The sequence below is a fragment of the Neovison vison genome, chromosome 13 (assembly GCF_020171115.1).
Source record: "Neovison vison isolate M4711 chromosome 13, ASM_NN_V1, whole genome shotgun sequence".
NCBI classification, from domain to species: domain Eukaryota; kingdom Metazoa; phylum Chordata; class Mammalia; order Carnivora; family Mustelidae; genus Neogale; species Neogale vison.
In genome coordinates this window covers 48,725,417-48,753,374 of record NC_058103.1, presented here as the reverse complement: position 1 = coordinate 48,753,374, position 27,958 = coordinate 48,725,417, and the positions used below count along the sequence as shown (strand labels likewise).

The 27,958-nt window shown below is 41.8% G+C and overlaps 2 protein-coding genes across 7 annotated transcripts in view; one reads left to right on the top strand and one right to left on the bottom strand.

The window, feature by feature from the left end:
• Positions 1-58: 58 nt before the first annotated feature.
• Positions 59-11,745, top strand: DMAC2L (distal membrane arm assembly component 2 like). Of its 5 annotated transcripts, none has more exons than XM_044231542.1 (6): positions 120-127; positions 7,243-7,302; positions 7,840-7,951; positions 9,044-9,252; positions 9,849-10,020; positions 11,197-11,745. In XM_044231542.1, exons 3-6 carry the CDS (start codon positions 7,848-7,850, stop codon positions 11,309-11,311), a joined length of 600 nt encoding a protein of 199 aa, XP_044087477.1. In that variant the 5' UTR covers positions 120-127; positions 7,243-7,302; positions 7,840-7,847; the 3' UTR covers positions 11,312-11,745. The 5 variants fall into 5 exon arrangements, with proteins under 5 accessions (XP_044087474.1, XP_044087477.1, XP_044087475.1 ...); XM_044231540.1 differs by lacking the exon at positions 120-127 and adding an exon at positions 162-661; XM_044231538.1 differs by lacking the exon at positions 120-127 and adding an exon at positions 163-661 and having other exon boundaries at positions 7,243-7,344.
• A 2,803-nt stretch (positions 11,746-14,548) lies between these two features.
• The window catches only part of CDKL1 (cyclin dependent kinase like 1), a 57,144-nt gene continuing 43,734 nt past the window's right edge, over positions 14,549-27,958 (bottom strand). For both annotated transcript variants that reach the window (XM_044231536.1, XM_044231535.1), the window contains exons 5-10: positions 25,467-25,557; positions 24,636-24,836; positions 21,944-22,026; positions 18,446-18,502; positions 16,874-17,029; positions 14,549-15,243 (exon numbers count right to left, since the gene is read on the bottom strand). In XM_044231536.1, the coding sequence (XP_044087471.1) occupies positions 15,136-15,243; positions 16,874-17,029; positions 18,446-18,502; positions 21,944-22,026; positions 24,636-24,836; positions 25,467-25,557 (696 nt within the window). In that variant the 3' untranslated portion in view covers positions 14,549-15,135. The remainder of the gene's footprint in view (positions 15,244-16,873; positions 17,030-18,445; positions 18,503-21,943; positions 22,027-24,635; positions 24,837-25,466; positions 25,558-27,958) is intronic.

Here is a 27,958-nt window from a genome sequence, read left to right as displayed (position 1 = left end):
CTCACCTACGCCGCACGTGAGAGCGGTGCCAGTGGCCAATGGACGCACGCGGCGGAGGGCGAAGGGCAGGTCCGCGGCGCGATAGACGTGCGGCGCGCTGGCTCGCTCCCTCCCTTCACCCGGCGCTGTGAGTAGAGGAGCTAGGCCTTGAGCGAGGCGGGTCTAGGGTGGTGGTTACGCTCTGCCCTTTTCCTTCTCCCACGGCTGGGTCGACTGAAAAGCTGGCCTGTCGAGTCGTGCGTCCTCGGTGTTCACCGCTCAGCGTCCTCTGGACTTTGGGGGAAAGTCGGGGCGTGACAGGGGCTTGAAAACTCTCCTCTGGGCCGGTCCAGCGAGCCTCCCTGCCTCCCGCTCGGCCCGGCCCCCGCCCGCCGCTGGCCACCGGAGGTCTCCATCCTGATCCCCGCCAGGCCAAGTGCCCATGGAGGAGTGCTGGCTGTCCAGCCCTGGCCCTGGCTCCGGACGGAGGCTCTTGGTCACGGCAACGCCTGGCAGCCTGTAGTCTTCTGGCCTTGTTTTTGCGGGGCTCCCGGCGGTGTCCTCTCTGCTAGCGGCCTGTCTTCTTAAATACTGGGTCGAGATACGGTTTTAAACATGCTGCGGGGCTGGGTACAGCGACTCACCTGTACTGGTGTCTTCACCCCTTTTCCTCATCTGTAAGGTGAGGGAGGTGGGCTGTGTCATCCCCAAGTGACCATCTGATCAAGTTTCATTCACTGTTCCCGTGGCAGTTCCACACCTGTCCTCCGTGCTTGATGGCAGTTTTTAATTTTTAGGGTCAGAACAACTGAACAGAACAAAAGTAGAATGTTAAAAACTGTATTGCTGGAAGAATTTTGTTTGAATTTGGTTCCAGGTCTGGTGGTTGGTCTGGTGGTTTAGGGAAGTCATTTAGCCTCTTTGCCTCAGATCCTCCTCTGTGGACCAGGAGTACAAGCCGTGTCCCTCTCAGGGGGCTCTTGTGTGGAGTAAATGAGAAAAGGCTCGTGGGTCTTTAGCACAGGGAAGTACAGTTGAGCCCTGAAGAGCATGGGCTTGAACTATTCTGGTCCATTTACAGGCAGATCTTTTTCAATAAATCTGGTACAGTACTGTAAATGTATTTTCCTTGGGATTTTCTTAACATTTTATTTTCTCTGGTTTACCTTATTATTATTATTTTAATTTGACAGAGATCACAAGTAGAGAGCAAGCAGAGAGAGAGACGGGGAAGCAAGCTCCCCACTAAGCAGAGAGCCCAATGCGGAGCTCCATCCCAAGACCCTGGGATCATGACAGGGCGGAAGGCAGAGGCTTTAACCCACTGAGCCACCCAGGCCCCCCTCTAGTTTACCTTATAAGAATACAGTATATAGGGGCGCCTGGGTGGCTCAGTGGGTTAAGCCGCTGCCTTGTGCTCGGGTCGTGATCTCGGGGTCCTGGGATCGAGTCCTGCATCGGGCTCTCTGCTCAGCAGGGAGCCTGCTTCCCTCTCTCTCTCTGCCTGCCTCTCCATCTACTTGTGATTTCTCTCTGTCAAATAAATACATAAAATCTTTAAAAAAAAAAAAAAGAATACGGTATATAGGGGCACCTGAGTGCTTGGTTGGGTAAGCATCTGCCTTCAGCTCAGGTCATGATCCCAGGGACTTGGGATGAGCCCCACTCTGGACTCCCTGCTCAGCAGAGAGCTCCATTCTCCCTTTCTCTCTCCCTCTTCTTTGTCTGACTGGTGCTAACCTCGCTCTGTTTCAAATGCATAAATCTTAAAAAAAAAAATACAGTATATAATACATATAACATGCAAAATATGTGTTAGCTGTTTTGCTAGGCTTCTAATCGAACAGGAGTCTGTTAGTTAAATTTGAAAGGTCAGAACTTATATGCAGATTTCAGCAGCTGGGGGGATGGTTGCTCAAGGGTCAGCTGAATAAATTACTGCTTTTATTATGTTTAAATGATTTTACTTCTGGGACAGTTGACTATTTTATTTGTGAAAACAATGTAGAATGTTACTTGCTTTTCTCTTCACAAATGGAAAGAAAATAAGAGATGGTTATTTGTTAAATTCAACTTTTTTTTTTTTGAGATCATTGTAGAGTCCCATACAGCTGTAAGGAACAATAGAGATCCTGTATACCCTTTACCCATTCTCCCCCAATGCTAACATCTTGCAAAAATATAGTACAGTATCATAACCGGGAAACTGACCTGGACACATCCCGGTGATATTATTCCTGCAGTTTTACAAGTGTGTATTTGGTTCTATGTATTTTTTGTTTTGTTTTGTTTTTAAGATTTTATTTATTTTTTTATTTGGTGACAGAGCAAAAGCAGGGAGAGTGACAGGCAGAGTTAGAGGGAGAAGCAAGCTCCCCGCTGAGCAGGGAGTCTGATGGCATCCCAGGACTCTTGGATCATGACCTGACACTTAACTGACTGAGCCACCCAGCTGCCCTGGTTCTATATTATTTTTACCACGTGTGTAGATTGTTGTGTTGCCACCACAGTCAAGCTACAACACGCTTCCATCACCACAAGGGATTCCTCCTGGTGCCCCCCCCCTTTTTTTAAGAGATTTTATTTATTTATCAGATAGAGATCACAAATAGGCAGAGAGGCAGGCAGAGAGAGAGGGGGAAGCAGGCTTGCCGCTGAGCAGAGAGCCCGATGCAGGTCTCAATTCCAGGACCCTGAGATCATGACCTGAGCGGAAGGCAGAGGCTTTAACCCACTAAGCCACCCAGGTGCCCACTGGTGCCCTTTTATAACTATACTTCTCTTCTTCAGGGCACCCCCTCCCAATCTGTTCTCCTTTTCTAAAATTTTGTCATTTCAAAAATGTTCCATAAACAGAACTATAAAGTATATAACTTTTTTGGAATTAATTTTTTTTACTCAGTATAATCCCTTGAAATCCATCCTAATTGTTGTATGTATCAAAGATTTATTCATTATTTCTGAGTAATATTTCATGGTATGGATGTACCACAATAGGCTGAACATTCACCCATTGAAGAACAACTCAGTTCTAGATCTCAGCTATTTGGAGTAAAGCCGCTATGAACATCAGTGTATTGCTTTTTGTGTGAACCTGTTTTTGTTTCTGTGGGATAAATGCCCAAGAGTCCAGTTGCTGTGTCATACATATGATGAGCTTATGTTTAGTTTGGTAAAAAATTGCTAAACTGCTTTCCAAAGTGGCTGTACCTTTATACATTCCCAGCAGCAATGTTTGAGTGATCTGGTGTCTACTTACCATCAGTAATTGGTGTTGTCACTATCTTTTATTTTAGCCATGCTGATAGATATGTAGTGGAGATGGTTATTTTTTAGTTTGCACAGCACATAGTCAGTTTGTAACTAGGTTAAATACAGAATTATACATTTCTATGGTCTGTGGTCAGACTTTCATGGGCCAGTTGAAACCAAAGTAGTGACTTGTTTACCATGTGATTTTGAGTACATACTTCTTAGTTTAACAAGGTGAAGGAACTCGCAATACACCTGCTCTTTGTATAGAATTTTTTCCTGTTTACCCTCTCCCCTAGGTTTGACTGTACATTGATTTGTTTCAATTAAGTAATTTCAAATCAAGAGCTCACCTTATATTCATTCATACACCCCCATAATGTCTTTTGTATGACACCACCCTTAGCTGAGAATTCATGTTCATCTTCCATGTATGTCAGAACCTGTAAGGTGTTACTTCAATGAGCCCCATGTGATGTCGGCCTAGGAATGGCTTTAGGGAATTTTGCTTCCAATTCCTTTTTTTTTTTTTTAAGTTTTTTAAATTTACTTACTTGACAGGTCACAAGTAGGCAGAGAGAAGGGCAGAAGCAGGCTCCCTACTGAGCAGGGAGCCTGATGCGGGCTCAATCCCCAGACCCTGAGATGATGACCTGAGCTGAAGGCAGAGGCTTAACCCATTGAGCCACTCAGGCGCCCCTTTGCTTCCAATTCCTAATGATTTCTTCAGTTCTAGCTCATTAGACTTTACACACCTCAAGAATAAGAATCGAAGTCACTGATTTGCAGTGAGGTGGGGCTGTAATTTGGGGGAGGATCTGCCCAATTGCAGTACCACCCCATACCTCCAAATTTTATTTACCTTCAAGAATTAGTTCTTTAAAAAAAAAAAAAATTAATTCTTTAGTTCAGTCTTCTGAGCCACTTAATTAGCCATCACTCTTAATAGCCTAGATAAGTAAAAACAGAACTTCCACTTAAAAAAAAAAAAACCTTACTGTTTTTAGGCAAATGGGAACTCTTAACCAAACCAACCAAATGTTTCTGTTACTCAGAAACATTTTGTGTATATCTTACTTTGAATTAGACATAGAGATCTGCCCTTCTCTAACTTACAAGCATAATTGCAATTTTTAGAAACATTTGTCCTAAGCCAGGTTCTGATAGTAAGAAGGAGCTTTTTAAAATGATTTTAATTTCTGAATTATTTATTGAAGCAATAATTTATTAGTGACTTTTTTTAACTTGCTGTTAACATTTTTTTCCCCCAATCACCACTCACCACTAGAGGTCTCCGCTTTCCTTATAGAAAACATTCCCAGAGGCAACAGCTTGAATTTATCTGAAATTTCCTAAAATCAGTTAGCACAGGGGCAGTTGAGAATGTAAAACCTACCAATTTACTTTTTTTACCTTTATTTCCAAGTAAAGTTTTTATAGTCATGTTTAAATTATTTTAAATATAGCATCTAATATTTTTAGAGATCATAGTGAGTGTAAATTTCATCTTTCCTTTAAGCTGAATTATAAGGTGAACCAAAATGAATCAAGTAAAAGTACTCAGTTTTCACAGACCACTCTAATTTACCTGTTTAATAACAGTCTCTCTGGTTTTATCTGTCTCTATGGAAATATACCAATCATTAAAGATTACTAATTAGCAAATATTTATTAAACTCTTGCATCAGGTGGATGGCATTGTGCTAGGTGCTAAGAAAAATGGCAATGAATAAGACGTGATCCTTGAAGTCCTTTTTGGTCTGCATACCTTTCTTTTTTTCTGCCTAACTCAAAACCCTTAATTATCCTTTAAGACCCATCTCAAAAGACCCCTCTAGTGTGAAGCCTTCTCTTCACTCCCTCCTCTAGGCTTTCACAGAATTTGTCCATACCTCTATTAAGACATATTGCATGTTTATTTGTTTTTATGTTGTCTATCTTCTTCATTAGACTATACATTCTGTGAGGACAAGGAACCTTGTCTTTCTGTGTCTCTCCTTTGTTGTTTTTGTAATCCTACCATTGTATCTCTGGCACTGAGTATAGCAGACATTCAGTAAATACTTACTGAGTGAATGGATGGATGGATGGATGGATGGAGATGAGTGAGGTCTTGAGGTTGAGTAAAATTTCTACAGACAGGGATGTGGGGTGGGGAGGGGTGGGGAGGGATGGTAAATAGAACAACCTATGTTGAAGCTAGAAAACCCAGATAAATGAAATTGACAGCCAGTCGAGTTATCAAAGGTGGTCACAGGAGGCGCCTGGGTGGCCCAGTCTGGGTTAAATCCTCTGCCTTTGGCTCAGGTCATGATCCCAGAGTCCTTGGATCCGGCCCCACATTGGGCTCTCTGCTCAGCAAGGAGCCTACTTCCTCCTCCCTCTCTGCCTGCTGCTCTGCCTACTTGTGATCTCCCTCTATCAAATAAATAAATAAATAATCTTTTTTTTTTTAAAGTGGTCACAGGTGGAAAGAATTTTCAAAAAAAAAGCTAGGAAGGGATAAGAACAAGAGAGTGATAGCATGGGGAAGGTTTGCAGTAATGAAGGCAGATGACAGTAGAAAAGAAATGAAGAGGAGTGCCTTCATGGCTCAGTTTGTTAGTGTCTGCCTTCCATTCAGGTCATGATCCTGGGGTCCTGGGATCAAACCCGACATCGGGCTGTCCTGATCAGCAGGGAGCCTGCTTCTCCCTCTCCTTCTGCCTGCCTCTCTACCTGCTTGTGCACTTTCTCTGTCAAATAAAACCCTAAAAGAAATGAAGAGGGAAGATGATCCCAGGTTCTGTCCACAGATCTCATCTCTCACTGTTCTAGAACCTCAACATCTTCAGTCACTTCTTGGCTCTAAGGTGGTTCTCACTCAGGCCTCTCTCTAGTCTTCTTTTTCCCCAGTTCTAATATCATCTGGGACTGAGGAAAAAGCCCTGGACTGGAAGGAGGGAGAACTAAGTTCCAGTTTCAGTGCTGCCACCAGTTAACCATGAAACATTAAATAAGACCTTTTAAATACATGCATTTATTAATACCCCACCTTGTTCCAGAAGGGATTTAAGATGTCAGCAAGTTACTTAATATTAGGGCTTCAGTTTCCTCATCTCTGGATGGTCTAGGTGATCTAAGTTCATTTCTGCTGTCCCATTTTGTGACTTTGATTCTAATTTGTTGGTTATCTCCACTTAGAAGTTCTGCTAACACTTCATATTTTGAATATGAAAAACTGGAGGTGGTGATGGGGGAAACCTATAACCTGTCCTCCTGATACTGACTTCTGTTAATGACATCACCATCTAACCGTTGACCTGGGACCAAAACTTAAGTGTCCTTTTCAACTATTCTGGCCCTTGCCTCAGCATCTCACTGAGCCATGTAGAATCCACTATGTAATGGTCATTCCCATTCTTGCCCCACTTGGTCCTTTCCCATGGGCACATGTAGTTAAAGCCATTGTTAGCTGTCTCACTGTTCAGGTCTATGGACCCTCAGCGTTGATGCTGTTGGCCTAGTAGTATTCCAAACACAGCTCTAACAATGCCAGTGCTCTTTGCAAAAATCTCAGTGACCCAACTGCCTCCAGCAGACAGTCCAAAGTCCCTTGCTGATCTTGCAAAACCCTTCCTGATGTGACTGTGTAAATTGATTGTCTCCTCTTCTCAGGATCCCCATGTACTCACCAAACTGAACTACAACATGCCTTAAAAGTTTCTGCCTCGGCTAATCAGCTGACATACTTTCTCCTGTTGAAATCCAGGTCCATTCTTATTTTAACTCTGGGGAATTTTTCAGGTTCTACCGTTTAACTACCTGGTAATTTATTTTACCTCACTCCACCCTGCATTAATTTTTCAGCAACTCAAAGGTTGAAACCACATTTCATTTATCTTTGTTTTCCCCTGATATTGCTCACTACTAGAGAAGCTTGAACTAAAATAAATCAGATTGAAACTCCGCTCAGAAACCTAGTTTCTGAGCAAGAAAACTTTCTCAACTCATGGTTATAATTTTTTACAGCTGGAAATCATCTGAGCAAATCATCTCATTTTACAAGTGACAAAACCAAGGGTCAGCGAGGTGAGGTTACTTGCCCAGTCTTTCCTAGCTGCCCTTTGACAGGTATGTGTTTGCACTGTTCTGGTGCTACTTACTACTTGCAGCCTTGGCATAGAGAGGTCTGTTTTCATGTCTCCTCTTCCTTCCTGGCTATAAGCATTTTAACCTCGGCACTCTGCTCCCTAGCTGATTTTGGTTTGTCATGTTGATACTGGAAATGTAGACTGGGAGCACAGCTGGTTTCATCAACTGTGTAAGTGCAATACTGGACAGACATCTGCTGGCGATACTGTGGGCAGACTCCAACTGAGGGTTGAAGACTGAAACTTAATATCAAGGCTGGATGTTAGAGACCCTCCAATCCAGCCCCTCTTTTCTGCAGCAAGGAAACCAAGAAACAGAGACAGGAGTGACTTGCTTATTAACTTTGAGTGGTAAATGACTCATCAGCTTTATTGGCACAAGAGCAGTGACTTTGAAATTGTAAAGTAAGTTACTGGATGTATGGCTCAGATTGCCAGCTAATGATCTAATATGAATACTGTTTTGTGTGTCTAGATCAAGTGATGCTGTTTGGAAAAATTTCCCAGCAGTTGTGTGGCTTAAAGAAACCCCCACGGTCATGTGACTACAGAAACTTTTGGGGCTGGTTGAATGCAGTGTTTAATAAGTAAGTTACTCTAACTGAAGTGAAGAAACATGGCCATTATTACAGCTAGATAAGTTCCCAGTAGCTAATTTGGTTATTTCTCGTATTTCAAATGCTTTTTTGTACAAGGTAGGTAATAGGATCCTAATTTTGTTTAAAAGCAAATAAAAGATACACACAGACATTGAATAAAGACCAGAAAAATCGATTACAAAATACTATGTTGAGGATTTCAGTCATTTTATGTGTCCTTTTGATGCCTATTAACTCTTTCTAAAATGAAAATATATTATTTTTGTAACCCAAAAAGCTCAGCAAATGTAATTTTAGAATATTCTATGGCTTCTTAAGGGATACAGTTAGCCTTTTTAATACTACCAGGGCACTCAACTTGTTCAAAAAGTGGGTGGCATTGGGCGCCTGGGTGGCTCAGTGGGTTAATCCTCTGCTGGCTCAGGTCATAATCCCAGGGTCTCTGGGCTCTCTGCTCAGCAGGGAGCCTGCTTCTCTCTCTGCCTGCCTCTCTGCTTACTTGTGGTAAGTATTGTCTCTCTGTGTCAAATAAATAAATAAAATCTTTTAAAAAATACAAAAAACAAAAAAGTGGGTGGCATTCTTAGATATACCATTTTGAAGGTAATGAAACTAATCTCATTGCTTAATAAGCATTAACACAACTCATTAGAGGAAAGGGCATTTGTAGAAATTAATAAGAGTGACTTAATGAGATTAATTTGAACATAGATTCAAAATTAGTCCCTTTTATATTTAATCATTAATAAAAACAATAACCAAATATAGTCATTTGCTCAATCCATGGTTACCGAGAACCTCCTGGTGTCAAGCACAGTGCTACATATGAATCAATGAAGACTCATGTCTGACTGATAAACCCATAAAAAATAATAAGCTTGACTGAGTTCACTTGAAAACAAAAACAAGGGAGCGAGAAGAGCCATCCTATGTTTTTTTACCTGGTTCTTCCGAACATACTTCTTTCCCTCAGTCATCTGAAAGGAAAAGTTGCTGAAGTACTATATTTATGCTGACGACTAAAGCTGAGCAGCTAGTGATTATACTAAAAATGAACTGCTTTTGCTCTCTTGCCAACAGAGTAGATTATGAACGCATCAAGGACGTGGGACCCGATAGGGCAGCATCTGAGTGGCTGCTACGCTGTGGGGCCACGGTGCGCTACCATGGCCAGGAGAGGTGGCAGAAGGACTACAACCACCTCCCAACAGGACCTCTGGACAAATACAAGATCCAGGCAATTGATGCCACCGAGTCCTGTATCATGAGAATTGGATTTGATTATCTGGGTAACTACCCTGTCATTTGCTTATAGGAAACGTGGGTGATTTGCAGTGACATTTTGTTGCAGTTGACTCACTATTTAGCAGTCGTAGGTGTGTTCCTTTTTACCCTTTCCAGTACCATCCAGTCTTGAGTCCTGTGTGTGTGATTCTTAAAAATTAAATAGAAGTTACAAACACCTTCTTCTCCTTTCTCCCTTCACTAAGCTTGTCTCTGTATGCCTTTATTTCATGCTTATTGGTTTAAAATTCAAGGCCTTACTTATCAAACTACCTTTGTCAAATTTCCATCATTGGAGAAACTCTTAGTAATGTAAGAATGATCCTACCCTACAGCTTCTGCTTGTGTGGGCATTTCTTTCCTCCATTACTTGATCATCTGATTACAGAATGGTTCTGTCCATTAGCACAGCATGGATAGTGAATATCTTGCATGGTTATTAGGGTAACTCATCATCCAGGTCTTCCCGCTCCAGGGGACTAAGAGGTTTCCCAGGACATAGGATTTTCAGTCCTAAAACCAGAATAGTCCTGGCCAAACTAGGACAGCTGGTGATCTTAATGGTAAAGCAGTTTCTTAAAATGTACCTTTTATCTCCCAGAGGGCCTACAGCACGTTGAAAAAATAAGACTATGCAAGTGTCATTATATTGAGGATGACTGTTTGGAGAGACTTGGTAAACTGGAAAATTTACAAAAAAGCATACTGGAAATGGAAATAATTTCATGTGGGAATATCACAGACAAAGGAATCATTGCTTTATATCACTTAAGGTAGGTGGTCACTGCCAAAATGGAAACTTGATGAAGTTAAAGTGAATAATTAGAATTTAAATTAAAAAAAATTTTTTTGAAGTAAACTCCGCCCACAGTGTGGGGCTTAAATTCTCAACCCGGAGATGAAGAGTTGCATGCTCTATCGACTGAGCCAGCCAGGGGCCCTGAATAATTAGAATTTAAAACATTTGAGAGGTGGCACCTTTTTTGATTTGGAAAAATACATAAAATGACTTAACTTTCATCTGTAATACTGTCAAACAGTTAAAATTATCAACCTTAATACATTAACGTTTTATTGCCTATCTTAGGGGACATCTCTTTAAAAAAGAACTATTTACTTAATACTCATATTTTGGAGTGGCTGCTGCACTGTGGGGCTATGACTATAACAATCTTATTAATTATAATAATTATTGTTTATAATAATTAAGGCATCTAGTGTGATGCCTGCTCCAGTAAGCAGTCAGTGGGCATTTGCTATTATGCTTCCTCTTCATCTTTTTATTTTGCTATTATGCTTCCTCTTCATTTTTTCCCCATGTTCTGACACTAACCTCAGTATCACAGGAAGTTTGAGAAACTTTAAGGTTGTTTTTTTTTTTTAGTAATTTCTATAACCAACGTGGGGTTTGAACCCACAATTTCAAGATCAGGAGTTGCATGCTTTTCTGACTAAGCCAGCTGGGCATCTCCCCATGCTTTTTTTAGGTTTATTTCTTTTTAGGAGAGAAGTTTTAAACATTGGAACCAAAAGCAGTAGATTATCTCTTACATTAGTTGAGGCTTTGAGTCTTCATTTTTTAATGAAGTTCCTTTAAGAACTTCCCTAATTTTTATCCCTTTCTAGATTAAGATTCATGTTTCATATTTCACATGCAAATGAGTTCTATGCTATAATACATATATAGTATTTGGAAAGATTCAGCTAGAATTATTGGTGTAATTCAGAACAACTAAACTTCCCAAGGCCTGGCTTAGTTCCTAGCATGAATTTCATTTAAAGTAGCGCTCTTAAAATTGCTGTTCTGAAAGTCATTTTGACAGTATAGTATAGTGTGATATAAATGCATTCTGTGTGTACTTTTTTTTTAAAGCCTTTAATGGAGTCTGTTTTAATGCTGTAAGAGTAAAGACCAACTGAAGTAATTTTTTTTTCTTCTTTTTCTGCAGAAACCTCAAGTATTTGTTGTTAAGTGATCTTCCTGGAGTAAGAGAAAAAGAAAATCTTATCCAAACCTTTAAGACAGCACTGCCTTCTCTGGAACTAAAATTAGACTTGAAGTAAAATAATAATATTCAATAAGTGTCTTCTTTCAATATAAAGTATCATTTAAAATTGTTGATCCTAAACAGCAGTAAATATTACATAATCATCAACAGAACTTAAGGATGTTGTATCATGTTTCAGAAGCAGAGCCCATCATGTAGAAAATTAATATTCAGACATGACTCACTGAAGTTACTAAGTTGGAAGTAAAAATCTATGCACATTAAGTCATTTTAAGAAAAATGGAAACCAGATTGCAGTTTAATTCTGATATATTCCTCATTTTATATAAATATCTATGTAGATAACTTTTGTTGTAGATGATGACAGAATGGTTCTGTCCATTAGCACATTAGCACTTTAAAGTGATTTAGGGCAGGGCACCTTGGTGGCTCAGTGGGTTAAAGCCTCTGCCTTAGGCTCAGGTCATGATGCCAGGGTCCTGGGATCAAGCCCCCCCACCCCCAATCTGGTTCTCTGCTCGGCAGGGAGCCTGCCTGCTTCCTCCTCTCTCTCCGCCTGCCTCTCTGCCTTCTTGTGATCTCTGCCTGTCAAATAAAATCTTTTAAAAAAAAAAAAATTATTTAGGGCACCTGGGTTGCTCAGTAGGTTAAGCATCTGCCTTAGGCTCAGGTCATGATGCCAGGGTCCTGGGATTCAGCCCCTCATCAGGCTCCCTGCTCAGCTGGGAGCCTGCCTCTTCCCCTACTTGTGGTCTCTTTCTCTCTCTGTCAGATAAATAAAATCTTTAAAAAATATATTAAAAAAACTAAAAAAAATTAAGTGATTTAAACATGCAACACAGATACTCTTTATTATACTTTATCAGTAATTCATATTACTGTTACCTTTTACTTTAAAGTTATTGAAGCATGTTACCATAAAAGTGCAATTATGATAAACTAAAAGCTAAATTTCAGATTCGTTGGTGGAGTCAATGATGAAAGGCAGTCGGTGGTTGTTGAGGCATTTGTATTGCTTCCCAGGATTTGCATGCATTTCCATGATCCTACATTCCTGTGTTCTTTATAACATACACCTTTCTTTGGTTAATTTGTCTATTTTGTAATCTTAGTCTAGGGTTTTATTAAAACTAGACATAAATACTTGGCTGAATTCAAATAGTTTTGCCAACTACAGTAGAACAGAGGAAATGATCATGAAGACCAGCCCAGTTATACTTCTTTTTTGCTTAAATTAGAAGATTGCTTTAAATAGGAAATTTTAACATGTCAATTAGAAACTAATTTTTATTTCCCCATACATGTTGGTTACCTCTTCCTATGAGTTCAAGGGGCATCAAAAAGAAGTGTAAGTGCAAAATTCAGTTTATATCTAGAAAGTAGTGACAAAGAATATCAGATATTGATAAAAACAGATCTTTATTTTTACCCTGAAATGGCCCTGGTTCTATTACTATTAATGATATGCCAACGTGTTTGTAGATTTCTGTATGCTTGGTTTGAACATTATACTCTTAACTATAACCTTGACTAGAAATAGTTTTAAAATAAACAGTGTATGATGCAGCATTTGGGAAAAAAATGAATTTTTGTTGTGTTTAGAAGCCAGCTTATGTAAATAGCACATGCCATAAATGATATACTATTTATAAATAAAATTTTCACTGTCAATTATAAAATCAGAACACAGTAAATTAAAAAAAAAAAAAGACTAAGCTATAGAACAGTATCATGTGAAACAGTGGTGATTCCGTGCTGAACGAAGAATTACAGATGTGGTTAAATTAAGCATTGGTACATATTTAATAGAACTCATTAGAAAAAATGAATGCTTCCATCTCGGATTTGATTATTGTGTGGTGAGGCAACTGATTCACCGCAATTTAGTCCAGAACTACTTTTATGTTCTGAATGGTTTTCTATAAAACTATGAAATGAATTAGGCAGTTACAGTCATCTGCCTCGTCAAATGCATTGTTTTGGGTTAAAAAGGAAAACAGAAAATGTAAACAGAAGTAGGATGTCCTTCCTTGTCATTTGAATCAAAGCCAAATAAGAAGAATTAGATACTGCTGCGACTGGTATTTAACCCAGGGTCAGCTCTTTGCAAGAAGCTACACACATCAAGGAGTCTTAGGATATTATTAAATTGGCTGAAGTAGCCAAAATTACTGAACAGATGCCTGAATTTGGTGAGTTACTTAGCAGTAAGTGAATAAAGACAAATGCTGTCATGAAGGAAGTTACTAGAGCAGTAAACTAATAAGAGAAGAGGAGAAAGGTTTTGAAGAGACAGTATAATACATTTTCAAAGACCATGGCTGGGAACCACTGAGGAAACAGCAGCAGCAGCACACCAATCAAAACTGGCAGGGAGTTGGGGCGCCTGGGTGGCTCAGTGGGTTAAAGCCTCTGCCTTCGGCTCAGGTCATGGTCTCAGGGTCCTGGGATCTAGCCCCGCATCGGGCTCTCTGCTCTGCAGGGAGCCTGCTTCCTCCCCTCTCTCTGTCTGCTTCTCTGCCTACTTGTGATCTCTCTCTCTGTCAAATAAATAAATAAAATCTTTAAAAAAAAAAAAAAAACTGGCAGGGAGCTACAAGAAACAGACGTGAGCTTCATCCTGCCCTTGTGTTCAGGGGACGAGGATGAAAAATCTTTTGGAATAGGAGGTGCAGGCCAAGTCAAAGCTAATAACATGTCATCATGTTAAGTATCATGATACAAAGCTAAGAATACTCAGAATCGTTTTGGACTACGTTCTTATCAGTTGTTGCCAATTCTTAGCACAGTATATATATATATATATATATATATATATAAACACACACACACGTATGTGTATGTATTTATATATATATATATACACACACATACATTATCAAAGGTTATTTCCAGGACAATATCAGTGTACAACCTAAAGTCTTTCATGGTCCAAAGAAGAACTCAACAAGCAACTTCTTGCAGAGCCCAGATCATTATAGATAGTCCTGCCTGTAAATCTGTCTCCAAGCCTGAGGCGGAGCTGGAGAGCATGAAGAACTAATTACTTTCAGGCTGACAGGCTCACTTCCCGTGAAGCCTGTAGGTCTTGTTCTACCCCTTGATTCAAGCCTTAGTCAGCTGCCAGGCTTCACACCAGTTCGTAAAGGAACTGGGTCACCTGGGGAGGGGTTATAAAAACCCATCCTGCCTGCAAAAATGACTAAGGTGCAGCCTTTACTAAAGGTAATGACAAAAGTATATGTAACAAATATCTATAAACATCATTAAATATGCAAGCAAATAATGCTGCTACGATAATCCATGATTTTAATTATTTTGAACGGCTCTTAAATAGTCTAAAAATGTTTTAAAAATATGAAAATCTAGATATAGAGCAAGCAGGAAATAGAATTATAAGCATTTTGATTTCAGGAACTAAAACTTCTTAAATATGATGTTGAGACAGTCTGAAAAGGCAGGGTATAGGACTCAAGGCAAATCTCTGCAAGAAATACATCTGGGTATTTTGTAATCCACTTCTCACTTGTTGCGTATGGTACAATAAAAGCATAAATCCTTCCTACATTTCTAATTTTGCCAGAGATAGGGATAGTAGGTACAGTTTATATTTCTGTCCATTAGCTCAGCTACTTAGATACAACAAAAATGCAAGTGAAAATCCAAACAAGTATTTCCGTTCTGGTCACCATCGTGAAGTCTGGAAGGCTGCCTCTGGAAGTTCCCTTTCTCTTCTGCCAGGTGGCCTCCCCCGGTTTGTGACTTATGTTTTCTCCTGGTGTCCTTTCTCCTTTCGACATGGTAATTGTTTTCAAACAAATGTATACGTTTCTCCAAATCATTGACTAACTCCTTTTTCATCATCTAGCTCCAAGCTCCTTAAATGTTTGGAAATTGGTAGTTCATTTTCTTCCTATTCCAGTAGTACTTCTTATTATCCAAAGCTGGAAGGAAGCTGCTGCTGGTCAGCTGAGGAAGGGTCTGCAACTGCAAATACGAAACACAGGGTGAGGTTCAATGCCGTGCATTCTTTTCATGGTTGAGTACATATCACAAAAGAGGTAAGTCAGTCAATTTTTCAGCACAGAAATACTTTCTCTGCACAGAATCCAGGACCTAAGGGAGAACAAAAATACTTAAATGTGTTCCCTTTTTCTTTTAAAGATTTACTTTATATTAAAAAGCAAAATACGCGCATTCAAGAAAATTTAGAGAATATGAAAAAGAACAATTGACTTAACATTATTGGAAAAAATAGATTTACAGGAGATAAGAGCTTGCTGGGACCTCAGGGATCATTTAAGCCAATGCTTGTCTTAACAGCAAAGAAAGCTGACATCTGGAGCACTTAAGTGATTTGCCCCCTTACCCCTTTGTTAAAAAGACAAAATGGCTCCCATCATGCTCCCAGTAAATGTTTGAATTTGTTGTCAATATCAAACGAAAGGAGAAAATACAAAAAAATATGTATTTTGTACTACATGGCCTTAGGTATCTGCAAAGTGGTTACTTTTTAATACTTCAAACAGTTGAATCCTTCAAGACCTAAATGCAATACATCAATTAGTGGGTTCCCCTATTAATTCAAGTAGAAATATTCCTATCAAGATCCTTTGCTTTGGACACAAAGGAACAACAAACTAAGTGGTAACTCTGGGGTCATGTATTCCAGCCTGTTTTGTTACCTGGGTCATACATGACAGAATAAAATAAAGCTTTCTTAATTTTGTAACTCTGGTCTATCTCAGGACCCTGCAGTTTATGCTGTACCTGCTCCTAAGGGACTGTCCATCCTCTTCTCTCCTCCAAACCTCACATACACCACCCAGATGCCACTCAGCACACTGGGCAGCAAAGGCTGCCAAGGGAAAGACTAGGACATAATAATTTATAGATTAAGGGCTCCCTAAGCAGATCCAGAAGGGACTGGGAGTAGCCAGCTCAGCTTAGTTATGGTTCCAGCTACAGTCCATTCTAAATTACTAGAGCTTTTGGCTTATAACAAGATGCTTAACATAAGGCTACTTTGCCTAACTTCATCCAATCATGTTCTTCACGGGCTCCCTGTGTGCAGCTGGGATGTTTTCTCTGATAAAATAAGCTGTTCCATTGATATCACTGAGAGCACAAAATCACCAAATCTACCCTAGCCAACTCTTAATATTAAAGGATTCAAGGGGAAACTCGTTCCATTTTTTGATCATTCTGGAATGTCAGTCAATACCGAAAGTAAAGATGATGACAGAGAGCTGCCTGGGATAAACTGGATTTCATTCTCCAGAGCACAAAAAGCAGGCTCCGGGGGACTCATGCACAACACCCACCCATCATCCCCCAGCCCCGGCCCCGGGGGGCCGCTTTGTGGCAGCAGGGAAGAAACTGTGGGACAAGGACACCTGCAGGATGTAGGGAGAAGGGGCCCTCGGACTCAGACGTGTCTGGTGCCCTGGCTGAGAGACAGTGGGTCCCTTCTCCTGGTGCTGTAATGAGGGTGTGGGACAGCAAGCCACACTTGCCACCTCCAGTCAAGCTACAGATTCTCTGCACCAGGTGGCAGACCTGAGATCTTTTGAAAGTGCAACCCAGATGCTTCCGTGAAAGAGCGCCCCGTGTTTACCCCAGGCAGGTGCTTTCGGCTCTGTCTCAGGGTCTTCCTTAGTGGCCCGTCAAGCTCTTTGGCTAAAGTGCCCATTTCTCTGATGCTGTCAAAATAGGGATGCTGCAACAGCTGTTCACATGTCCATCTCTCGGCAGGATTCATGTGGAGGCAGCCCTACAAGAACAGAAAAAGTCCCCGGTCTTACTTCTTTAAAACTGTGTTAACTTATTATTATTTTTTTGTTCTTGAGAGGTCAACCCATGGGCTGGGAACAGGAAGGGGGGAAATTAGGGGGGAAAAAAAACCCCACACCAATTGTGATGTGAGTTCCTTCCACAATTACTTCTAAATGGATAACCACAAAATAAGTAAATAAATAGTTTCTAGAAATAGTAACCAAAAAATCATTGTCTTCACCTTGTTCTGTTGTGGAGGCAATTGGCACTCTGCCCTGAGGGAGTAGGACATGATTTTTGAGTTCGCCTCAGTATCCAACTGGAATAATCCACTTAACTAGTCTGGTCCCTTGTGTATACTTTGTAAAAATACAGGTTTTTATTTAAAAAATAAGACCTACATGTGGTAAAAATTAAAATTCATACGGAATATAGCCAAGTCTCCTCAGCACTCTAGTTCTTCCGTTCCCCCTTCCAGATTCAGCTTCTCCTTTTTCTCTGGTATATTCTTCCAGAAATACTCTATGCATTACAGCACACATATGCACGCATGGAAGGAGAGGCATAATATACATGCCTTTGTATTACATCATTCTTAACTATTTGCATTAAGTAGGCCAGAAGGCTCATACTTGGACAGATTAAATCTCACAATTATATACCCCAAGGAACTGTCTCAATTTTTTTATTATATTATAAATGCGTCAGTAAATGTATTAAACACTTTGAAATGGATTGTAACTTGCAAATGTTTTACTTGGTACCTGATTTTACATAAGGGTTATATAGGTCTGAAAAATCAAAGTTTTAAAATCAAAACCTACTTCAAGTATACTGGGCAGGGGTGGGGACTGACAGCTCTTTGTGTCCATGGGTTCTACACCCATGCTTTAATAAAACCACATTTTTTGCACCAAAACAAAACAAAAAATGTATACTAGGGATTGGCTATATAAATGGATCCTACGGGACAACCCCCTGGGGTCCCCTTTCTCCTTGGGAGCTTTGTACTATCACTTGGCTATCGCTCAATAAACCTTGCTTTCTGCCTGCGCCAGCACCCCCCGCCCCCGCCACCCCTCCGCAAATAAATAAATAAATGGATCCTATGGCCCAACATTTTTTGAAGAAAAGGATCTTTTTGTAAAACAAGTACTATCCATCTGAAGTGTCTATTTTCTGTAAACTAGACTTCAAGTACAAAACGTTGGGTTTCTTTAAAGTGAGAAACACCTACAGATGTTTTCATTGTAACTGAATGTGAATAAAAATTGAAAGTATTTATACTTCTCAAAGGAAAAGGAGAACTCTCAAAGGAATGCTTTTCCATTCATGGAGTGACAGAAATCATTCAGACACCACTCCCACCCCCCAACACCAGCTACTGCGTGCTTCCTGGTCGCCATGATTTTACCTTTAAGAGTCCCAGGGCAGGAAAAGAGATGTTTGGAAATTTTAATTCAAGTGATTCCTGTTTTAAAAAGAAGAAAAGAAAAGGGGGGGTTATTTACAGAGGGTATTGAAAGATAAGGTGACCTCAGATCAATGTCTCCTGAGTGAATGAAGCAACTTCCGGGCACCTTCCTCCCCTTCTCCACCCTCTGCTCACCCACCTCCCAGTTGAAACAACCTCCTGCTGCCAGTTTCACAAGCTCCTTCTCTCTCCACCTCCAAACTTCTTTTCCAAATTTTCCTCCTCACCACTCCCTTCACTTCCCAAAGCCCTGACGCAGGTAGCACCTTATGAGGGAACATTAATTAATGAGAGAAAAAAAAACCCACTTGTGAAGCACTTGTGTTGTTTCTTTTCTGCGGCCTCAATTTCTGTAACTTGCCTTTCCTCAGAACAATTTTTGGCATTTATATTGGCATTTAAAAGAGGTCCCGGTTTTTGCATTTATTGACAGTTACATAAAGGAAGCTTCAAAATAGATTTTTGTTTTCCCCTACCTAGGTGAACAGATGCCTCTAGGTCTTTCTGGAATAAACACTGTTTTCTCCTCCCACAAGAGCCTGCTGTTTCCCTATTCATCTTACTGTTTAAAGAGTCTCCGGGGCAGGCATTCATCAATCTCCCTTTGGCCATATAAGGCTATTTTGCTTCAGTCACATGCTGGAGACAATCGGGAATAACAAGCACTATAAAGCAGGAGGAATGTCGAATGTCAGGCGGACAGACTGGCCAGTCACAGAGAGACACCACAGAACAGAGGCTAATTAAGGAGGGCTGCTGGAGCGCAGGGCAAGGATAAAAAATGACAGTTGTGAGCCCGAGGCTGGAGTGACTGGCCAGGCTCATCTAACGAAATACAACTCTGGGTGCTGTGCCCAGAGTTCTTTTGGACGGCGAATCAGCCCCCAAACTACCGAACTCCCAGTGTGCACTTACTAATCACTGATAAGGGTAAAGATAAGAGCCTCAGTTTCGGAGTTTCCTGAAGATCACTGGGGAAAAAAAAATTCTTACAGCAGATTTGTATTAGAACCTTAAAAGGAGTCTCCCTTGCCCCCCTTAGCTTCATTATTTCTCTTGTTGGGGCGCCTGGGTGGCTCAGTGGGTTAAGCATCTGCCTTCGGCTCAGGTCATGATCTTAGGGTCCTGGGATCGGTCTGCATCGGGTTCCCTGATAGGCGGGGAGCCTCCTTCTCTCTTTCTCACTCCCCCTGGTTGTGTTCCGTCTCTCACTGCATCTTTCTCTGACAAATAAATAAATAAATAAGAAATCTTTTAAAAAAACAAAAAAACCCCACAACCCTCTCTTGTTGTTTCTGCATTTTAAATCTAAGCACTGCTGAGGACTGACAGGGCATTGCAGACACTGAGCTCTGCTGTCTCAGCAGCAAGGCCTGGGATGAGGCTGGCCGGGTCGCCGAGATAGGAGGGCCCATCCTGCTGGCTTCGGCTTTGCTGATTTCCCAAGCGCCAGAAGCCCGAAGGCCTCCCTCGGGCAGGGAGACTGACCCGGCAGAAGGGCTGGGGCACAGATGTTCCAGCCAGGCAGGCAGCCCCCGCCTTGTGTCTTCCTGTGTTTCTGTCAACAGGAAATCCCCTGCAGGACAGCCTCTGGGAAACTTTGGGAACCTTTTTACATTTATAAAGCCTGTGTTGTTTCTGAGTCTTCACTGGTAGACAAGCAAGCAGGAAATCACTAAGTGACATTTAATGTGGAACTGGGAATGTCCAGGTCACGAGGGAGCCAATTGGGTCACCTCCCATATGCCAGGTGTCATTCCTGCCTCTCCGTCCCAGCATGCTCCCAGCATGACCCACTTTTCCTGTTCCTAGGGATGCAGGGGCAGGATGCAATGGGGATGGTGAAAGCCTCCAACTGTGGGACAAGCCAAGAGGCTGGGCTCGAATGGAACTTGACAGAACTTCCATCTGGAGACTGAGCAATCAGAGCCTTGGTTTCACTTTGAAAATGCCTTCCTCAGACAGTAGAAAATCATGATTTCCCAAACCTTAACTGTGCTCTGAAATATTTTTTTTTTAAGATTTTTTATTTATTTATTTGACAGAGAGAGATCACAAGTAGACAGAGAGAGAGGGAAGCAGGCTCCCTGCTGAGCAGAGAGCCCGATGCGGGACTCGATCCCAGGACCCCGAGATCATGACCTGAGCTGAAGGCAGCGGCCTAACCCACCGAGCCACCCAGGCGCCCTGAAATATTTTTTGATTATAATATAGGCTCATCAGAGGACATTCGAAAAATATTTAAAAATGTAAAGAGAGAAAGAAATCACACCACCATGAAGAGATACCCACTGTTAATATTTTGGTATATGTCCTTGCTAACCATTTATTTCATGGATGTAAAAATCTTTGCATGATTTTACAGAAGTTGTCATGTTATTTTATATTTATATATGTAAATACATGTATACATGAATTGTGTATTTATTAAACATTTGTTAAAGTTTTGTCAAATTATATATACTGTCTTATAACCTTTTTTTTTCATTTAGCAATACACCGTGGGTTTTATATTTTCAGGTGAATACATATAAATCTATTTTTACTAGCTCTGTGATATTTTTATTATAAGAATATACCATAACTTATTTAATGAATCCCCTACTGATGGAACACTAAAGGAAATAATTTCTATTAAAGAATGCCACAAATTGGGGCACCTGAGTGGCTCAGTAGGTTAAAACCTCTGCCTTCGGCTGAGGTCATGATCCCATAGTGCTGGAATCGAGCCCTGCTTCGGGGTTCTCTGCTCAGCCCAGAGCCTGCTTCCTCCTCTCTCTCTCTCTCTCTCTCTCTCTGCCTGCCTCTCTGCCTCCTTGTGATTTCTCAAATAAATAAATAGCATCTTAAAAAAAGAAAAAAGAATGCCACATATTTATGCCCCGTCTCATGGTTGCACTGCAATAAATTCTTGAAAGCAGGTTAAGAGTATGCACAAATTTTTTAGTTTTAAAAAATGAGTATTTTCTCTACCTTGGCCATAGAGGACAGATACCAGAATGAGGATGGCCAAGTAAGTTCATCACCGCCATGTTCTGGGCAGTAAGAGTATGGTAGAGTAGGGGACTTGGGCAATGATGGATTTTCCTGGACAACTCATTGTGTGAGCTACCTATAGCTTCAGCTGCTGAAAATGATGACTGAATAGGCGAGGTTAGGACAGGCAGCTCTGCATTCCTGTCCAACATGCTGGCTAGCCTCTGCTCTCAGCAACTTCTAAATTCTCACTGAAGGCTAGGGTCTGCTTGCGAATTTGCCCCACTTCTCTTTTTCACGTTGAGACTCACTTTCCAGTGCAGAATGGGCCCCCCAGGCAGTTGAGTAACTACTAACATCCAGTTAGCCTGCAACTCCCCATGGAAAGAGAATCATTCACCATTCACACCCCTGGTAATCTTTGCCCTGACTTGCCAGGGCTTTCCAAATCAGGTCACTCACCATATCTTCAGGGTCTGGAATTTTCACCCCACTGAAGTACTGATTTGTGCTAAATACTTGTTGGTGCCTAGGAATGAGATCTCCTTTGGACAAGAAGAAAGAGGCGGGTAAAAGAGACTGGTTAGCAAGTTAGCAAATACGGTTTCTCTCCATTATACTGTGTCTCTGCAGTGAAGGCTGTAGTCTGCTCTTCCAGTCGGAAGGAGGCACTGAGGCAGCCCTCCCCAGCATATCCTGGGACCTGAGGGGACGAAGCCCTCTGTCAGGTGTAGAGGAGGCATTCGTGGATACTGAACGCTATGAGACCATTACCCCTCAAGGACTCACAATGTACTGAGGGAATCCAAACAGCTCAGAAGCACATACACACACATAAACAAAATAATGCCTTTTTAAAAAAAAAAAAAACAGCTAAAGTGCAACAAGTACAAAACAAAATCATATTCATTGAATTATGATGGGTCAATATAAAAGTGTATTGGTTTAGCACTTAGAATAGTGCCTGTTAACAAATATTTGAGGAAAGAAGGGAGGGAAGGAGAAAGAGAGGAAAGAAGGAAGAGGGATGAAAGGAGAGAAGGAAAGAAAAGGGAGGGAAGGATGGAAGGAAGGGAGGAAGGGAAGGAAGAAATCATGGAAGATCTTCTAGCTAGAAGGAATGTATTTCCAAATGGGAACCACCTTTTCTTCTTTCATCAAATAGTAATTACTTGGAAGTCGCATATTATCTACTGCTTAGAAAGCTCTTACAAGGGGCACCTGGGTGGCTCAGTGGGTTAAAGCCTCTGCCTTCGGCTCAGGTCAGGATCCCAGGGTCCTGGGATCAAGCCCAGCATCGGGCTCTCTGCTCAGCAGGCAGCTTGCTTCCCTTCCTCTCTCTGTCTGTCTCTCTGCCTGCTTGTGATCTCTGTCTGTCAAATAAATAAATAAAATCTTAAAAAAAAAAAAAAAAGAAAGAAAAAGAAAGCTCTTAAAATATGAATCAATGAAACAAAATAAACATTTCTATATTCTAGAGGGTTATGTGAGGCTCATCCTGCCCACATTTCAGACAAATCAGTTAAAATCACCCTTGTGTAAAATTCTAGGGATATTACACGTGAAGAGGAATTTTTTCAGAGATTATCAGGAGATATGCAGCAGGGCACCCCTGGGGCACACCCAGGCCCCTTGCCAAAGCAGGGTGGACAACAAAAGCCTCCCAACCAGGGCCCCAGAAATGCTGTTACTGGACTGGAGTTCCTAATTTTCCTGATTTGTTTTGAAACTTAACCACCTTGCAGTCAAATCCAAAAGCTGCTGTCTTGCCCCATTTTGTACAAGTGGCCAAAATATACTCTCTCCTGCCTTTTGCCCCAGATCTCAGGGAGCTTCATCATGAGTACACTGCATGTACCTTAGTAACTGTCTTCCATCAGAGCACTGGAAGCAGGGGATGTGAAGAGGGTGACCTAAAATCAGTGCGAGAAACAGCAAAGGAATGCAGATTGAATCTGGAAGCCCTCCAAGGCGCCTTACAGGTCACTCAAAAAACGTGCCAGCGAGTACTTTGTGCCTGCTGTGTACAGACATTGGTGGAGGACAGAGTGAAATCTAAGACATGACCTCACCCTCAGGAGGCTGACTGTATCTTTGGGAAGAGAAAAGCACAAGAGGAGACAGGGTGAGGGCAGGTGCTACAAAAGTTTAGAGGAGGAAGTTTGCTTTAAGCTGGGGAGCAGTAGCTAAACTCCCTGACTTTTTTTTAGTTGTTTTTTTTTTTTTTTTTTCTTATTTGAGAGAGACAGCTGAGAAGGTGAGAGAGGGAGAGCAAGAGAAGGGGTGCAAGGAAGGGGGAAGTGCAGGGGTCAGGGAGGAAGGGCAAGGGGAGGGGCAGGGGAGGGAGAAAAGAAGGGGGATGGGAAGGTCAGAGGGAAAAGCAGACTCCTCAGTGGAGAGCGGAGAGCCCAATGTGGGGCTCAATCCAGGGACCTCAGGATCATGACCTGACCCAAAGGAAGACTCTTAACCAACTGAGCCACCCAGGTGGCTCTCTTCTCCCCGCCTCCCCTCCCTCCTCCATCATACCCCAAGAGTAGAGAGAAAGAGTACAAGAGTGACACCAGAAGATCCAGCCCTTCTTCCTCACCCATAGCAGGTTTAGAATCTTCTACAGCATCTGAATGATCCAATCTAGCCTGGCAGGCTAGAGTCAGGGATCTCCAAAGAGTGAAATATCATATCGTAACAAATGAAATAGAACACAGTTGCATTCTGTAAACTGCTAAGCCCTAATAGAAATGTAAGCTTTTATATTGTTGCTATGGTCCTTATTCAGAGTTGAACTTCATTCAAACTATATGGAAGAGAGAACCTTGCATCTTTTTGGACAATTAGTATGTACTCACAATCGTTAACTCTTTTTATCAAAACAAAGGTGAACCCCCCCCCTTTTTTTTTTAAGTAATGTCTATGCCCAACTAGGGCTCAAACTCATGACCCCGAGATCAAAAGTCACATGTTCTAGAGACTGAGGCAGCCAGGAGTCCTCAAATGTGGGCCATTAACAGAATTATTTAAACAAAAGTTCTAGAGGATCCCTCCATTGTAACTGTACAAGGCATTGAGTGAGACTGGGAACTTGGCTCTGTCCTGTACTGATGGAGGTAAAACTATTCAGTTTCCCACAAAACATGACAAAAACACCACTTACCCAAGGTCTTCCTGATCAGATATAGCTGATCCACATCTGATTTTCCAGGCCACAGAGGCATCCCTGACAGCAGCTCCGCAAAGACACAGCCAATTGCCCAAACATCTACTGGGGGCCCATACTGTGTGTCCCCCACCAAGAGTTCAGGGGCACGGTACCATCTGGTGGCCACGTAGTCTGTGTAGTAGTCACTTGGCCCAGCTGGCCAGTGATGGCACATGGAAAACAGACACAACAATGAAAGACTGGAATTCAAACTGGGAGAGGGAAGACCTAAAAAATCAAGTTCATGCCCCATCTTGTGGCTTTTCTAAATCAATGGTTCTCAATACTGGTTGCATGTTCAAATCAGTTGACATTTAGTATTTGTTAAATCACTAATTCTTGGGTCCCATCTCAGTCCAATGGGACCAGAAGAATAACTCTTTTCTAGAAGAGACTGAAAAGGTATCAGTAGAGTTTTATAGTTATAGCTTACAGTTCCCCCAGATGATTCTAATCTGTAGTCAAAGTTGAAAACCACTCTTCTAAAATAGTACATCTTGCTTCTCAGAAGTACTATTTTAGCAAAAAAAAAAAAAAAAAAGGTAGCGACTAGGAGAACAACATACTTTTTTAATAACCTCTTTACTGTGGTATAATTTACATATAGCATACATTTTTAAAACACTATAAGTGTATCTACATGTTTTCAGTAATTACGGAATTGTAACTTAGGGCAAGCTCAAGCCCAAAATATATAAAAATCAGCTTTCCACAGCATCTAGAGCCTTTCTCGTATAAAGAATTTTTCTGTCTTTTACAATCACTTAAGGAAACATTGATACTCACTCAAAAGTCGAGCAAATCCAAAGTCACAGAGCTTAATCACTGAATGTTTTGTGATAAGGATATTTTCTGGCTTCACATCTCTATGTATGCACTAGTCATAAAAAATCAAAACAAAAACAGATTATCAAGGAGCAACTACAATATATGAGATAAATATAACTCATGAATATTTAGCAAATCCTGGTGAAATCATTAAAACCTCCAAATGGCCTTTTGGATAAAAAGCTGCAAAAGAGCAGCCTAAAATAAATCTAGTACCATACTCATTATGGCCTGAGTTATCCCAAATTCCTAAAGGGCCCAAAAGGACCAAAAAGGAAGAAAGGAAAAATGACACGTAGGGTAGCCAGATAAACAATAGTTTTTAATATACGTATACCCCCCCCCCATGAAGTCTTTGGGACATACTTATACCAAAAAGTTACGACTCTTTATCTGAAATTCAAGTTTAACTGGGTGCTCTATACATAAGCTGGGAAGCCTAGAGCAAAGGGAAAACATGAAAAAGCTCTGGGTGAGGCCTGCATCAGGGCTGTTGGAGCTGCGAGTTGATGCATAAGCAGAATTCACAGTTCAGTTGTTTAACTGAGAACAGAACACAGTCCGCCTGGTAAACAGGACAAGCCCTGGGTCTGCTGAGATAAGCGAGGGAAGAGAAGGGCGGGAATCAGGAGCCTGCCAAGGGACCTCCCTTCCAGCTCTTGACATTCGTCCTGACAAGATAAACAAGGGGAGGCAGCACTTAGCCTCTGGGGAAAGTCGCTAGATGTCAGCTCTGTCCCACACACAAGAGTTCTTAGAGCTCTATCCACCCCCACGGGATGTGGCCCCCACTCCATAATTTAGACTCAAATCACCTGTGGTTTCCAAACCACAGCTGACACTGTTTAACAGGCTAATGTTAGAAGAGTTTATGAGTCTTCACATGATTTTCTTATTAAATAACAATTCTCTTGGCAGAGCACAAATCAACAACCTAATTAAAGATTACATAAAAACAACATTTGGGTCAAAATCCCGTTCGGGGTTCCTAATAATCCTTGCTTCTTCCAAGCCGATTCCTATCTGGAGAAGAATGTTGGATCCCCTTGCATTCTGAGAGACCCTCTTTGGCTTGCAGCTGAAACCCTGGGGTATTCTGGACTTTCTACACTTTGGAGAGAGGATAGAAGTTCTTCTTGGGCCTGGCCTGGTTCTTCCTCCAAAGGACTTTCAGGGCGAGAGATCAGTGTCAGTGTTTCCCCATGGGTTTTTATTATTCTGGAAAATTTGGGGGAGAGACTATTTCTGAATTATTCTATCACTATCTGTCTGGTTCTCAGCAATTAATGGCCCCAAGATCACCATTCCTCTACCCTTGGCTTTGCATATTCCTATAAACGGTACACCCATGAATATCATGATGACAGATGGTCAGAGGAACTTGTAGGTAAGAATGTGTTCCTACTCTGTTCTGAGAATTCTTCACAAGTTTTTACACCCGACCAGAGCTTCGGGAACTCTCTGGGGAACTTCAGGTATGTGCTGTATTTGTCTTCAGTGTCTCCGATTTTCCTCACTGGGGCCTTTCCTCTCTTGCTCCTCTGTCCTATAACCTGCTTTCAGGAAAGTGCTAACCCTCACTTGCTATAAACAGCAAGATAAGTTGTCCACACTCCCTGGGATCCCTGGATTTTGAAGAGGATTGTAGCCTTCAGCTAGGTGGAGACTCCAAAGGAAGAAGGGCTGGCTGTTTTCATATTTTCTACTACCAGGAAGGCAGCTTCAGGAAAACATCACTTAGAACAGAACACGGCAGGGGCTTCAGCTCCCACCAGGTAAACTGACCCAGATAATAGATGAGATGACATAGTGCAGCAAGTCGCCCCAGTGACCAAAATGAAGGTCTAGTATGGGTGTTTGGCCTCTGTGGGCAGGGAGTGGGTACTGTCATTCTGGAAGGAGCAGCCGCCTTCCCAGCACCTGTGGTGTCTCACCTCCTGGGCAGCAGCCCACTGAGCTCCCCCCTGCAGCCTGCCTCTGGCCAGGAGCATCAGAGTGTTCATGGTAGGGGCCTCTGTGCTCCAGACTGGGCACCCGTATCTCACCAACACAGACACCAACATTTGGAGTTTGGGCATGGTGCCTGGGACCCCGCCTATTGTGACTCCACAGGCATGAGCCCCTTGGGGTTCCCTCCGCTCCCCAACTTGAGAGCACTGTTGGGGTGCCAGGCCAATGCAGACTCCAAGCGAATGGGGTTCCACTTTAAATGTGAGTCGTACCTCATCCACATAAATCTACAACTACTTTCTTAACATCACAAAAACACATCTTTTCTGTAACCTGAAGAAGAAAGAATGGCTAGGTTGGCATTTTTAGCCTCTACGGACCCCGGACCAGGCTTCAGAACACTTGGGTGAAAAAGCACATCGGCAAATGTAGGATATAAACTTTGTGCAAAGGCTCTACCTCGGCTTAAGGGCAGCCTTCGGATTTTTCAAGGATGATCA

Excerpts from the sequence above, each read along its gene's own strand:
- DMAC2L (XM_044231539.1), top strand. The coding sequence starts at position 7,848 with ATGCTGTTTGGAAAAATTTCCCAGCAGTTGTGTGGCTTAAAGAAACCC. Across the intron at positions 9,253-9,848 it reads AATTGGATTTGATTATCTGG|AGGGCCTACAGCACGTTGAA; the intron begins GTAACTACCCTG and ends TTTATCTCCCAG. Across the intron at positions 10,021-11,196 it reads ATTGCTTTATATCACTTAAG|AAACCTCAAGTATTTGTTGT; the intron begins GTAGGTGGTCAC and ends CTTTTTCTGCAG.